Genomic DNA, 15,823 nt, shown 5'->3' with positions numbered 1-15,823 from the left:
TTGAGAAGCTCTGAATAGGTGATGCCCCAGCCATCAAAGGTATTGCTTGTGTTCTGTTTGATTATTAATTCTGTGCAGCTCTTAGGCTTTGACATTAAGATCTCTGCTTGAAAGAACTGCACCTGGAGTCCCGAATGTCAAGTTTCCCTACTTCCTCCTGGGCTTTAAGGTACACAGTGTAAAGAGAACTGCTAAATTTATAGACCAGGATGTTCAGCCAAAAACATGTTATATCAAACAGAACCGGGCAACAGGTAATGTAATTATCGGAATTGATTTTTTTTACTTACCACTTATGTATTTCATTATTGTATTTTCTTTTACACAACTTATTTTGTAATTAAATCACACACTTTTACCTTTATTTTATTTTTTATTTGATATTTCTGTTGAGACTAATCAATTAATCAATTACATTAAGATTACCTTAATTAATTACATTAACAAACACATTAAGATCGAAATACCCAGAATCAAGAATGGAAAAGGGTTAACTTTAGAGTGTAGTTGATGGGGGAGCTAGAAGTAACCTCTTATCTGCGGAAAGAAACATCAAGTCTAATGTTTTGCATTAGACTTAATTCTTGTAAAGTTTCAGCAACCAAAGTGGACCTCCATCTTTATAATCAGAGGTCCCAGAAAGATCTTCATGACCCCAGGACACAGCAACTGTCATAAATGTGAATCAGTGGTCAAACATCCAAATAGAAATCATGTGACCATGGGGATGCTGCAATGGTCGTAAATATGAAAAATGGTCATAACTCACTTTTTTTCAGTGCCGTTGCAACCTTGAACGGTCACTAAGCGAACTGTTGTAAATTGAAGACCACCTGTATTGCGTTAAAAGGTAAAGTTAAAGGTTCCCCTCGCACATATGTGCTAGTCGTTCCCGACTCTAGGGGGCAGTGCTCAGCTCCGTTTCAAAACTGAAGAGCCAGCGCTGTCCAAAGACATCTCCAAGGTCATGCAGTCAGCATGACTAAACGCCAAAGGCACATGGAACGCTGTAACCTTCCCACCAAAGGCGGTCCCTATTTTTCTACTTCCTTTTTTATGTGCTTTTGAACTGCTAGTTGGCAGAAGCTGGGACAAGTAATGGGAGCTCACCCCATTACGCGGCACTAGGGATTCAAATAGCTGAACTGCCGACATTTTGATCGACAAGCTCAGCATCTTAGCCACAGAGCCACTGTGTCCCTTTGTATTGCGTTACATGAACTTATATTAATCATGACCTAGCTGTTCTTTAAAATCATGTTGCTCTCAAGATAAATTGGATTACTATCACATCCCATACTATCTCATGCGATCTCTATGAGGTAGGGAAGGATGTATTCCAACGCCTAGTAGCAGGGTATAAGATACAGGCAGGAACAGCAAATACTGAATGGCACAACCAAGTAGCTGGCACTGTGTATAGAAAATTCTGCCTAGAATATGAGCTAGACTGACCTACATATGGAATTATGGGGTCTTACAAAAACTCATCTGATAATTTCAGGACCCCTTTTTAAGAAGCATATAGGGAACTGACAAGAACATGCCAACCCCCGTGGTCAAACAGAAACAGGTATCTACTTCGTACTGAGCCAATCAATAATTAAGCGTAATTATGTCATCTGCCATATCATGAGAGGCTCTGTATAGGTCTGTGATGGTGGCACGCGTAGCCATATCGGTGGGCACGTGAGCTCAGCTGGCCAGCTGATTTTTGGGCCTACTGGGCCCACCACAAGTAGGGAAACAGGCTGCTTCCTGCCTCCGGAGGGCCTCGGGTGGGAGGGAGGCCCCTTTTTCTCTCTCCCCAGCTTCCAGAGCCTTTCTAGGAATCTGCATTGGGTGAAAAAGACCTTTCCCACCCCCGCAGAGGCCCTCCAAAATCAGCCTTCCCGACCGACTCGAGGCCAAAAACGGCCCGTTTGTCAACTTCCGATCCCACCAGAAGTTGGCAAATGGGTCATTTTCCACCTCTGGAGGGCCTCCGGTGGGGAGTTGGGATGGCTGTTTTCACCCTCCCCTGACTCCTAGAAAGGCTCTGGAGCCTGGGGAGAGAAAAAAATGGGGCCAGAGGGCAACTGAGTGCCAGGAGTGGGGGGAACGGGGGGATTGTGCACACATGCATGGGGTGGGGCACATATAATTATGGGTGTTGGCACGCACACGCATGACACCACCCCTCACTCCCCCTGCTCCTGGCACACGATGGCAATAAGTTTAGCCATTACTGCCCCTGCCACCAAAAGTATTGCTTGTGTTCTCTTTGATTATTAATTCTATGCACTCTGAGGCTTTGATTTAAGATCCCTATTTGAAAGAACTGCACATGGAGTCCTGAATGTCAGGCTTCCCTACTTCCTCCTGAGCTTTAAGGTACACAGAGTAAAGAGAAGTGCTAAGTTTATAGACCAGGACGTTCAGCTAAGAACATGTTATATCAAACAGAACCAGGCAACAGGTAATGTAATTATTGGAATCGGTTCTTTTTATTTACCACTTATGTATTTCATTGTTGTATTTTCTTTTACACATCTTATTTTGTAATTAAATCACACACTTTTACCTTTATTTTATTTTATTTTTTATTTGATATTGCTGTTGAGACTAACCAATTAATCAATTACATTAAGAGTACATTAATTAATTACATTAACAAATACATTAAGATCGAAATACCCAGAATCAACCAGGAACAAGCCAAATGGGAAGTAATAGATACAGATAGGCATCAGCAATAAGGACAGCAAATTTTATACCAATATAGTTCCACTACTAACTAAAGGCAATAGAGAAAGGGCCTTGGCCATATGAGGAAATCTCATGCTGGGACTTGGCAAATTGTATATTTAAAAAAGTGTAGGAACTAGCTGGACGATGTCAAAACTTTAGTGCATCTGGCCTCATTTGTGGAATCAAAATACAAAAGATAGTAAGAATTTCAGAGAGATGTACTGTTAACAGTTTTCTGCAGTTTCTATTATATTTAATAATAGCTTAGAATTTAATGTTGCTTTGTTCTATGATCTCTGCAAAGTTGAGAATTAAACATTAAACATTACAAAGTTACATAAAGACCCTTCTTGGAAGGTCATTTCTGATTCAAATCATTTGAAGGCACGTATCACACATTATTTTCCTCCCCTGAGCTGGAAATAGGCTCGGGATCCTCCTGCATATCCCAGCAGAACCTGAAGGGCAGCTTTTCCATCCTCTCCTTAAAGACACGGTCAAATCTTTCACTCTGGGCAACAGTCATGTGGTTCTTCCAGTCTTCAACAATGCCTGGAAAGCAGTGGTTAAAAAAATGTCAACAGTATTTCTGTTCAATTAAACTAGAGGCTATTTACTGGCCATGGGTCATTACCTCTCCTTGATGTCAGATGTATTTGGCGAACGAACTCCATGCTCTGCGAGATTCCCCCCTCTCGCAGTTTTGGCCCTCTTCGTTATCGAGGGCCTATCTTGGTGACGGGTTTTGGAACCCCGAGAGATGGCATGCAGCAAAGAAGAGACTGAGGGATTTTTAAGTGGGTTTTAATTAAAATTTTAAGGGGTTTGGGGGGGGACCAGGGTGGGTTTGGGGGGTAATCCACCAGGGTCAAGACCAGGCCCTGCGATGGGTTGCAGCATTAGGGACACAGGGTCAGAGGTTAGGGAGGGGGCTGGAGCTCAATTTAGGGAGGGCTGTCCTATTAATACTGTGAGTGGGAGGGGCAGATATGGCGGAAGCAGGGGGCCACATCATGTTCAGAGAGTACGCACTCATTATCTTCGAGCGATTGGGCACTCCAGTCTCCAATGCTCTTCTCGTTCCCCAGGTTGCTCAGATCCTCAGGGCCAGAGACTCTGGTTGATGTTGTGCAATGCCAGGTCCGTGGTAAATAAAGCTCCCCTCATTTACAATCTTATTCAGGAGGGGGGTGCGGACCTGGTGGGTATTACAGAGATCTGGCTGGGTCCAGAGGGGGGGGTGCCCCTTGTTGAAATGTGCCCGTCAGGTTTCCAGGCATTCCATTAACCGAGGGCTCAGGGTAGGGGCGGTGGGGGTGGGGGTTATTATTAATGAAAGCCTATGTCCGAGGGAGGCCACTGTTCCTCAGATAGCCGGATGTGAGTCCCTCCTTGTGAAGTGAGGTCAGGGGGTGCACGTGGGCCTGCTGATTGCATACCCGGCTCCCTGCTACGCAATAGCGGCCCTATCCGAGCTGCCTGATGTGATAGCCGGGGTGGCGGTTGATACCCCCAGGCTTATGGTTATGGGGGATTTCAACCTGCCATCGGTCGGTGAAACATCTATGGCGGCTCAGGAGTTCATGGCTTCCATGACTGCCTTGGACCTGACCCAGTTAGTTCATGGCCCCACACACATGGGGGGCACACACTCTGGATCTGATTTTTGTCTCTGGTCAGTGGCAGAATGATCTAGAAATAGGGTACTTAGTCACCAAGCCCTTGTCATGGTCTGATCATTCACTCCTCCAACTGGACTTTCAAACCGCTAACCCTCGCCACAGGGAGATGGAACCGGTTAGATGGTTCCGTCCCAGGCACCTGATGGACCCGGATAGGTTCCTGATGGAGCTTGGGCCATTCCCAGAGGCTCTGGCTAACGGCTCGACTGAAGAATTAGTGGCAGCCTGAGAGAGAGCAGCCGCTGGGGCTTTGGATCGCGTCGTGCCTTTGCGGCCTCTGACCCGGTGTCATTCTCAATTGGCTCCTTGGTTCTCTGAGGAGCTGAGAGAAATGAAGCACCGGAAAAGACGCCTGGAGAGCTGTTGGCGGGCCAGCCGTTCCGAATCTGACCGAACACTGGTAAGATCCTATATTAAGAACTATCTAGTGGTGATAAAAGCGGCAAAATGTAATTATTTCTCCGCTCTTATTGTGTCATCAGATAATCGCTCGGCTGCCCTGTTTAGGGTGACCCACTCCCTCCTCCATCTGGGAGCATGGAAAGACCCCTTGCAGGGCAGGGCTGAGGATTTTGTGCAATATTTGCATGACAAAATCACTCAAATTCGGGAGGGTCTGGACTCCGACTGGGTAGATCCAAATGGGGTGATGGAAGTGGGTCTTGAGAATGTTAGCTGGGAGGAGTTTGACCTTGTGACTCCCGAGTACGTGGACAGGGTTCTGGGTAGGTTGAACGCGGCCATATGTTTATTGGACCTGTGCCCCTCCTGGTTGGTGCTGGCTTCCCGGGAGGTGACATGAGGCTGGCTCCAGGGGATTGTTAACGCTTCTTTGAGTGAGGGTTTCTTTTCTGCCGCCTTGAAAGAGGCGTGATGAAGCCCCTCCTCAAGAAGCCTTCTCTGGACCCGGCTGTTTTATCAAACTATCGTCCAGTCTCCAACCTTCTCTTCGTGGCGAAGGTTGTTGAGACTGTGGTGGCGCGACAGCTTCCCCAGTACCTGGATGAAGCTGACTATCTAGATCCGTTCCAGTCGGGCTTCAGGCCTGGGTATAGCACTGAAACGGCATTGGTCGCATTGGTAGATGATCTCTGGAGGGCTCGGGACAGGCGTTGTTCCTCTGTCCTGGTCCTATTAGACCTCTCAGCGGCTTTTGATACCATCGACCATGGTATCATGCTGCGTCGGTTGGAGGGGTTAGGGGTGGAGGGCACCGTGTTACAGTGGTTCTCCTCCTTCCTTTCTGACCGTACGCAGTCTCTGTTGACAGGGGGCAGAGGTTGACCCCAAGGTGCCTAGTATGTGGGGTGCCGCAGGGGTCGGTCCTCTCGCCCCTCTTGTTCAACATTTATGTGAAGCCGCTAGGTGAGATCATCCGTGGCTTCAGGGTGGATTTCCATCAGTACCCTGATGACACTCAGCTGTACATTTCCACCCTGGGCCACCCCAATGATGCCCTTGAAGTGATGACCCAGGGCCTGGAGGCCGTGCGGATCTGGATGGGGAGAAACAAGCTCAGGCTCAACCCCTCCAAGACCGAGTGGCTGTGGCTTCCAGCGTCCCGTCATAGTCAGTTGGTTCTATCACTGGCTATAGGTAGTGAGACCTTGGCCCCCTCAGAGAAGGTTCGCAACTTGGGTGTCCTCCTGGATTCACAGCTGTCTTTAGAAGACCACCTGATGGCTGTGGCCAGGGAGGCTTTTTATCAGGTTCGCCTAATCCACCAGTTGCGTCCCTTTCTGGACCGGGATGCCTTGCGCACGGTCACTCATGCTCTCATCACTTCCTGTCTGGACTACTGTAACACTCTCTACATGGGGCTCCCCTTGAAGAGCACCCGGAGACTCCAGCTGGTCCAGAATGCGGCCGCACGGGTGATTATGGGGGCAACTCAATGCTCCCATGTAACACCATTCCTGTGCGAGCTGCACTGGCTCCCAGTGGTCTGATTCTGGGTGCGATTCAAGGTGTTGGTTGCCACCTTTAAAGCGCTCCATGGCATGGGACCTGGATATTTACGACACTGCCTTCTGCGTCCGATAGCCTCCCACCGACCAGTACACTCCCACAGAGGGGGTCTCCTCAGGGTACCGTCAGTTAGACAGTGTCCACTGGCGACCCCAAGGGGGAGAGCGTTCTTTGTGGGGGCACCTGCCCTCTGGAATGAGCTGCCCCTGGAGATTTGTCAGATTTCCGACCTCTGTACCTTCCACTGCCCCCTTAAAACGCTATTATTCCATCAAGCAGGGCTAGCCTAAAATATTATTTTAATGGGTTACTGTATTTCAGTTGATCGGCCAAACTATTTAATAATTTTAAATTGTTTTTAACTTTTGTATTGTTGGTTTTATCTTGGCTGTACACCACCCTTTGGGAGAAGGGCGGTATAAAAATGTAATAAAACTGAAACTGAAACTGAAACTATTTGTGTCATCCTATCACCAAAATGAATGGGTGTCCATGTAGGAATGCAAGTATGTTTGTATGTATGTGTATGTACAGACACAGACACAGACACACACAGAGAGACAGTATACGTATATCTATATCTTTAGAGTTTCAGGAGGGGCTGTAGGGATGAAGGTCAAATGTCTTCCAGATGTGGTTTCTAGTCTCCAATTACCATGCCTGCCAGGGGTGGGTTCTATTTACCTTTACTACCGGTTCGCAACGGGATTGTTGCCGGGACAGTTTGCAAAACCTGGAACATTACATATTCCTCTGATATCAGAGGAACGGTTAGCTACCTCCCTGTCCATCAAACAGTATATACAAATCTGTATTTCTAATTTTTGGGCAAGAAACTGATTCTGTACCATTTTAACTAGAGCAGGACTACAGAGTGAAGGCTTGATAGAAGGGTAAAGATCTCTCGAACTAGAAGGGCTCAAGTGATTTCTCTGACTAGTGCGACATCATGAAGAGACAGCAGAAAGAGAAGTTGTTAGAAAATGTACATACCACTCTACAAAAAGTGACTTTTAGTTGAAGGTGACAATCCTGGCATATTCATAAGCATACCCCTAGAGCAGTGGTTCTCAACCTTCCTAATGCCGCGACCCTTTAATACAGTTCTTCGTGTTGTGGTGACCCCCAACCATAAAATTATTTTCGTTGCTACTTCATAACTGTAATTTTGCTACTGTTATGAATCGTAATGTAAAATATCTGATATGCAGGATGTATTTTCATTGTTACAAATTTAACATAATTAAAGCATAGTGATTAATCACAAAAACAATATGTAATAAATGAGGAAGGTCAGCATGCATTGGTAGGACTGAGTTGCTCATAATGTTTCTTCTTACCTTATTTATATTGTCCCCCATTATTATCTGAAAGAACCTATTATTCAGCATGTTATTAGTCAATAGAGATTTTTGCAGGGGATAATATGGCACAGTTTGTACAACAACACATCCTTCTTGTGTCATCTACGAACACAGCTCTGGTTTTGAGGCCTTGCAAAGAATATAAATCCTTCCATTCCCCACTATCTCTAGTCGGAGCTTCTTGGTGGATGAGAAGCCAAAACGTCTTCAAAGAAAAAACAAGAAACTCCAGTTGCCTCTTGGGGAAAAAAGCAACTTTGGGACATGACTTAGCAGCTGCTAGAAAAGGGAGGTAACATATTTTCCGAAGCAGAAGTAAAACACGCATATAAGGCTGAGTGTGCCAAGAGAGGCCCAAGCCTCCGGGGGAAGGGATTGAAGCCCCAGTCTGCTGCTCCTTCCGTTGTATGGAAAGACCAATATACTGCTTGAATTATCCATTCCCTCCCTTCCCTCAATCCAGTTACGTGGCTTCCCAACTTCCTCATCCTCTGCTTTCTCGCTGTTTTCTCCAAGCAGCCAAGAGAGAATGGGCTTGCCCGGCTATCACAGTCGCCGATGCCTGCAATGCCAGACCTCGCCTCCCACCCAGCCGAGAGACTCTGCTTTCCTTGGCAAAGCACTTCATTATTGCAGGGCAATAACCAACTCAAGTAGGAGAAAACAGAGGAAGAGGGAGGCGAGGGAAGTCCAAACTACCTTGAGCAAGCATCAGTGCTATTACGCAGGGCTCCGAGTGGTTGGAGAAGAGGCAGAAACAGCAGCCAGGGCTGCGCTGGTAAGCAGGTAAGCAACACTGCTTTGGAGAGAGAGGGCAGGGGCAGGCTGTGGGAGCAGCCTGTCTCTTAGCTGGCAAGAATGGCCCCGCCTTCTCTCTCCAAAGTTCTTCGCTGCAGAGGCAGCATTGATTACCTGCTGAAAGTGCTGCCCTGGCTGCTGTTTCTGCCGCTTCTTCAATCACTCAGAGCCCTGCGTAATAGTGCTGCAGCTTGCTCAAGGTAGCTGCATTTGGACTCCCCCCTGCTTCCTCCGTCTTCTCCTCCTTGAGTTTGAGCTTCGCGGCGTGGCCAAGGCTGAGGAGGGGTGGGATAGTAGCTGCACGGATCCCCCGGTGCTGCAGATGTCCCCTGCACTGCAATGATGAATCGCTTTGCCAAGGAAAGTAGAGTCTCAGGCTGCTCTCAATCCCGTTTCATGGCTTCCCAACTTCCTCATCCTCTGCTTTCTCGCTGTTTTCTCCAAGCAGCCAAGAGAGAATGGGCTTGCCCAGCTGTCACAGTCTCCGATGCCTGCAATGCCAGACCTCGCCTCCCACCCAGCCGAGAGACTCTGCTTTCCTTGGCAAAGTGCTTCATTATTGCAGGGCAGGGGACACGGGTGGGCACAGGGGATCCATGCAGCTTCTATCCCACCCTTCCTCAGCCTCGGTCATGCCGTGAGGCTCCAACTCAAGGAGGAGAAGACAGAGGAAGATGGGGGTGGGGGAAGTCACGGATCCCTCAGCGTCGCTGCTCTTGGAGCAGCCAGGAGAAGGAGAAGCTGCCAGCAGGGAGGCGAGCCACCCCAGGAGGATCGGAGGAGAGCGCAGCTTCTCACTCATGGAGATCTACCGGTGGGGAAGTGGGCATGGTAAGAGGTGCGCTGGACAGGAAGCCGTCATGCTTCCTGGCTGGAGAGGATTGCACAAACCTTTGCTGGAGTGAATGTGCAAACCTCTCCAGCCAAGAAGCATGACAGCTTCCTGACTCGTGCATTTCTTAACGCTTTCCACGAACACTTCCCCACTGGTGAATCTCCATGAGTGAGGAGCTGCGATCTCCTCCAGTCCTCCTGAGGCAGTTCGCCTCCCCGCTGGTGGCTTCTCCTTCTCCTGCCTGTTCCAGGAGCGGCCTGTCTGTTACCCGGCGAGAATGGCCTGCCACCACAGCCTGCCCCTCCTTCTTTTCCCCAGCAGTTGCTCCTGGTGCTGCCAGAGAAGCGGCACCATGAGAACCACTCTTGCTGGAGGCAAGGGGGTGGCAGCGGCAAGAGCAGCAAGCGGGGGCTTCCCTCCCTCCCTCCCTCCGGAGGCCTGGGGCTATGCCAGAAGTCTCCTCAGGTGGAGAGACAAGGAAGCCCATACTTGCCACCACTGCCCCCTCGCCCTTGGCGGCAGCGATTCTTGCACAGCCGCTTCCCTGACAGTGGCAGGAGCAGCTGGCAGGGGTGAGGGGATGGTGGCAAGCTGCGGCAGCAGACAGTTCGAGCAGGCTAAGAGGCAATGTTCCTCCTCCTGCCAGCCTCGAACTCTGCTCCGAGTAGTGTCTAGCCAGCCATACCTGGCCTCTCCCTGCGGCAGCCCACGTGGATCCCAGGCAGCGCAACTTCAGTGACTTTTCTCATGGTGGCAATGATGAGGCAGGTAGGCAGCTGGGTGCATGGGAGTGACTGGTGGCAGCGCTCCTGGCTGGCAAAGGGCGGAGTCCCGGGGCTGCATGCGGGCAATGATGGCATGGCCGGTGCACACGCGCACTAAGATGTTAAGGCCAGCTGAACTGAGACAGATAGAGGAGCGGTGTCTCGGTTCCTAACACCATAGAAAATATGTGTTTTCCGATGGTCTTAGGTGACCCCTGTAAAGGGGTCATGACCCACAGGTTGAGAACCGCTGCCCTAGAGTATAAATTTCTATGGATTTACCTTTACGAAGAAAGTCCCCTTTGCTAGAATCTATTAAGTTATGATTCATGGATGCTTAGTTTGTTCTAGAATCTGCTTTCATGCTATCAAATGTAGCTTTATCCACTACATCATCCACCTCCTTTTCAGTTAGTTCTTTTCCTAGGAAGTGGCATATTTTCAGTACAGAACTTCTCAGATCCTGCAATTTGATACAGTTTTATATTAGTTCATCCATAACAATGGAGAAAAGAAGAAAAACGTTGCTGATAAATCATTTGTAGTTTTATTTTTTTAAAATGAACCATATTCATTAAACACAGAAATCCATCCTTAGAACTGCTGCTAAGGGTTTCCAAGAGACAAGTTGTTGAAAAACTTTTTTGGATCTTAATATTTTGATGATAGATAGATAGATAGATAGATAGATAGATAGATAGATAGATGATAGATAGATAGATAGATAGATAGATAGATAGATAGATAGATAGATAGATAGATAGATAGCACTACAACTAGGTGGGTTTATAACTGACTGACAAACTGTACTCAACATTATTTAATCTGTTTTTAATAGTTTTTTAACTTTTGTATGTCTTTGTATTTTATTTTGGCTGTTCACCGCCCTGAGTCCTTCGGGAGTAGGGCGGTATACAAATATGATAAAATAAAAATAATAATAAATAAATAACATGTAGTCTTCAACAGAACTACATCCACATTAGGGGTGGGTTCTAAATTTTTTTACTACCGGTTCTGTGGATGTGGCTTATTTTGTGGGTGTGGCTTGGAGTTCATGTGACTAGGTGGGCGTGGCTAGCTGGTCAGAGTCATTTCTGGAAGGTCCTTGCACTTACAACCAAGTCCTCGCACTTATGACCAGTCCTCGCACATGAACTTATATTAACCATGACGTAGCTGTACTTTAAAGTCATGTTGCTCTCAAGATAAATTGGATTACTATCTCATCTCATACTATCTCATACTATCTCTATGAGGTAGGGTAGGATATATTGCAACGCCTAGTAGCAGGGTAAAAGATACAGGCAGGAACAGCAAATACTGAACAGCACAATCAAGTAGCTTTTGTCTTTGATGGGACGGATAGCAGCAATTAAGACACATGTTTTGCCTAAATGGCTATTTTTATTTCAATCAGCTCCGGTGAGGCTAGATAAAAGGTTTTTTAAAAGTCTGGATCGAGTCATGCTGAAATTTATTTGGCAGGGGAGGAGGCCTAGGGTGAAGCTCAAAATGTTACAAGAGCATAGAGAGAGGGGGTCTCCCCTGCTGGGAACTATATTATCGAGCTTCACTGCTAGCCTGGATGAAGGATTGGGTGTAATTGAAGAGTAGGTCTTTATTAGATTTAGAAGGACACGACCTACAACACGGCTGGCATGCACTGCTATGGAGAGAGAAAGTTCAACAGTATAAGTATTTCAAGAGACATTATCTAAGGTGAATATTGCTGGAAACCTGGGACATAATTAGAGGAAAATTTTATACCAAGATCCCAACCTGGTTCTCAGCAATAGAAGCGATGACATACCCAACAACTCTTAAACAGGATAATATTTTTAGATATAAAGATCTTGTGGATGCCCAAAGGATATTAAGGTCTAGGGGAGTTTTGGTTGATAAAGGAATTAGGCTAGATTGGTGGACCTATGCTACAGTTCAATCTCGTTACAGGAGAGATAGAGATAATTATGGGATATATGTGATGGAACAGAGTTTTGATAAAATATTATTTGGTTAATACATAACCAAAATGCATGTACAATTGCTTGAGCGAATGATAGGAGAGGAGGTTGTAAAAGACACTATGATTGCCTGGGGGAGGAATTTTGGGTACTCGATCCCCCTAGAAAAATGGCAACAAATGTGGGAGGGGGGAATATTAAAATGACTATGGCAACATCTTTCAAGGAAAATGCATATAAAATGTTGTATAGGTGGCACCTCCCACCAGCAAGAATTGCTAAAATGTTTCCGGGTGCATCAGAGTTATGTTGGAAATGTGGGAAAACCAGAGGTATGTATTTCCATCCATGGTGGATTTGTATAATGGCAAAGAAGTATTGGAGAAGAATTAAGAATTGGATTAAGGAAATTACTAATGTGGACCTCCAATGGAAACCTGAGATATAATTACTAAGTATTTGCCCAGAGGGGCTGAGCAAGAAAAAATGGTATCTCACTCTACATACTTTAGTCGCAGCTAGAATAGGGTTCGCCCAATAGTGGAAAGGAAAAGAGATACCAGCTAGTGCCCAAATTATAAACAAAGTATTAGAGTGCGTGAGGCGGATAGAATGACGTATGTGTTGAAAGAAAAAGAGAATTCTGAATTTTTTCAAAGTTGGGACAGTTGGTATCAGTGGTTGAATAAAAGGATTGAGATGAAGTGAGGGCCTATGTTAATATGAAGAGAGATATACTTATTTAGATTGAAAGATAATTGTATGAAAATCATATTTGGGGATTATTTACCTTATTCTGTGTTGTGGACATAATTATTTACCAATGAGGGCAGGAACAATATCTGCCGGGATAGACGTGTTTTTTTATGTTTAGTGTTATGAATGGGGGAGGGAGGGAGGGGAATATATGGTTTTTGTTTGTATGTATAAACAATGTTTTTGTCTTGTGTTGATTATAATTTGAAAAAATTAATAAAATTTATTTTTTTAAAAAAAAAGTAGCTGGCACTGTGTACAGACACCTCTGCCTAGAATATGTGTTAGACTAGTGATGGCTAACCTTTGGGTCATCACGTGCTGATGTAATGCATGCACAATGCCCCACACACTGCACACTCCCCGTGCATGCGCGTGCAACAGCCCATACTCCCCCACACTCCCATGCACGTGGACAACCTCCCGCACCCCATTTTGAGCCTAGCAGGCCTTCCTGCAGCCTCCTGGGACCAAAAACGGGCCATAGGGGGCACCCTCCATCCCCCCGCTCTCCCCCCTGTGTATGTGTGCATAAGCCCGCACCCCCTGGCACATGTGCATGCATCCCGCCCACACACATGTGTGGCAGAGACCCGAAAATCAGCTGGCCAGTGGGAGGTGCGCGCATATGCAGAGTGGAGCAGAGCTGGGGCGAGGGCTCGTTTGCCCGCAGAGAGGGTTCACGTGCCCAGAGAGAGGGCTGTGCATGCCACCTGTGGCATGCGTGCCATAGGTTCGCCATCACGGGACTAGACTGACCTATGTATGGAATTATGGGGTCCTACAAAAGCTACCTCATCTGAACAATTTCAGCCCCCCACTTTTTAAGAAGCATATTGGGAACTGACAAGAACATGTCAACAACCCCTGTGGTCAAACAGAACCAGGTATCTACTTCGTACAGAGCCAATCAATAATTAAGTGTAATTATGTCAACTGCCATATCTTGAGAAGCTCTGAATAGGTGATGCCCCAGCCATCAAAGGTATTGCTTGTGTTCTGTTTGATTATTAATTCTGTGCAGCTCTTAGGCTTTGACATTAAGATCTCTACTTGAAAGAACTGCACGTGGAGTCCCGAATGTCAAGCTTCCCTACTTCCTCCTGGGCTTTAAGGTACACAGCGTGAAGAGAAGGGCTAACTTTATAGACCAGGACGTTCAGCCAAAAACATGTTATATCAAACAGAACCGGGCAACAGGTAATGTAATTATAGGAATCGATTCTTTTTATTTACCACTTATATATTTCATTATTGTATTTTCTTTTATACATCTTATTTTTGTAATTAAATCACACACTTTTACCTTTATTTTATTTTTTATTTGATATTTCTGTTGAGACTAATCAATTAATCAATTACATTAAGATTACGTTAATTAATTACATTAACAAACACATTAAGATCGAAATACCCAGAATCAAGAATGGAAAAGGGTTAACTTTAGAGTGTAGTTGATGGGGGAGCTAGAAGTAACCTCTTTTCTGTGGAAAGAAACATCAAGTCTAATGTTTTGCATTAGACTTAATCCTTGCAAAGTTTCAGCAACCAAAGTGGACCTCCATCTTTATAATCAGAGGTCCCAGAAAGATCATTTATATAATAAGTCGGTGTAAAAGGTGAAGTCTCTTAAAAACACCCAGGGAATTCCAGAATGGATGGACATGAATGGATCTGACATGATTGTCCAAGTTATAATATAAGATGTAAGAAGCATCAAGATCATGAGAAGTGATAAAAACTGCTTTATATTGTACTTGGGAGGCCACATTTGGAATATTGCATGCAGTATTGATCACCACAGTTTAAAAAATATGCTGAGATCCTATCATGGGCAGACATGATAAAGGGTCTGGAGGCTAAACTGTATGATGAACAGTTTAGGGAGCTAGGCACGTCTAGCCTATCGAAGAGAAGGATTAGGAGAGACCTGATAAATGTTTTTCCATACTTGAGAGGCTGTCACAGAGAAGAGGGGACTCACTTATCTCCAGAGAGTAGGACAAGAAGTAATGGGTAGAAAGTTCATTAATGAGCGATCCAATTTAGAAATAAGGAGAAACTATCCTCTGAAATAAGGAGAAATAGTCCACTGATTAATGGACTGTTAGAACAATTAATCAGTGGAATTGCTTGTCTCCTGGAGTTGTAGGTGTTTTTCCCTCATTGGAAGTTTTCAAAAATAGACTGAATGAACATTTGACCAAGATTATATAAGGTCTTTTGCCTCATGCAGGGAATTGGACTAAACTTCCTTTAAGGCCCCTTTCAACCCTATGATAGCATATTCTATTTTCTAAGGGAAATCAACATCTGCTTTAGACTGGGGCAGGAACAGCTCTCCCCTTTCCTCCATCATTATGCATTTTGTCTTTTACTTCTGTAGGCAGAAATAGCGGCGCATGATGGTCAGCTGATGCTGTAGTCCTGTACTTCCTTAGGTGAGGGGTTTTGAAAGAGAAAAGTGTGGGAGCCTGACTCTTTCAAAACCCCTGAACTTTATTCCTTCATTATACTTGTGGGTGAGCAGAGTTTTGAAAGACTGCCAGATCCTGCTCCAAAGATGTCTGAAAAAAAACAAACCCTGGGGAGTTGGCAAATAGATTGTAGTAAATCAGGAAAGCCTGATTTACCCCACTCATTGCATCGGCAAGCCCACAAACAGCTGTTCAGCAAAGCAGGTATGTTCACACAAATATTCTATCTCACTTTGTTGCTCAGGGTAGACAATGAAAGAGTTAGGGTTAACCTGAAAATTCAACACTTCCGCAAGATCCATTCTACATCACTGTCTTGACCTGCTCATGATATTCTGTGTTAGATCGGATGATGGAAGAGAAAGACACAGCTCTTTCAATAACAACATGGGGCTACCCTTGAAAAGTGTTCGGAGACTACAGTTGGTCCAGAATGCAGCCGCACGAGCTATCGTGGGTGCACCTAGATACACCCACATTAC

General features: G+C 45.7%; 1 protein-coding gene across 1 annotated transcript in view; it reads right to left on the bottom strand.

Moving 5' to 3' along the window:
* Positions 1-2,582: 2,582 nt before the first annotated feature.
* The window catches only part of LOC139308859 (amine sulfotransferase-like), a 37,402-nt gene continuing 24,161 nt past the window's right edge, over positions 2,583-15,823 (bottom strand). Inside the window, exon 7 of the mRNA XM_070932789.1 lies at positions 2,583-3,282. Within this exon, the coding sequence (XP_070788890.1) occupies positions 3,273-3,282 (10 nt within the window). The 3' untranslated portion in view covers positions 2,583-3,272. The remainder of the gene's footprint in view (positions 3,283-15,823) is intronic.

Source organism: Pituophis catenifer, unplaced genomic scaffold, assembly GCF_029215685.1.
Source record: "Pituophis catenifer annectens isolate HBS135680 unplaced genomic scaffold, rPitCat1.0.hap2 SCAF_1, whole genome shotgun sequence".
In the NCBI taxonomy this organism is placed as follows: Eukaryota; Metazoa; Chordata; class Lepidosauria; order Squamata; family Colubridae; genus Pituophis; species Pituophis catenifer.
This window is presented reverse-complemented; position numbering and strand designations above follow the sequence as displayed.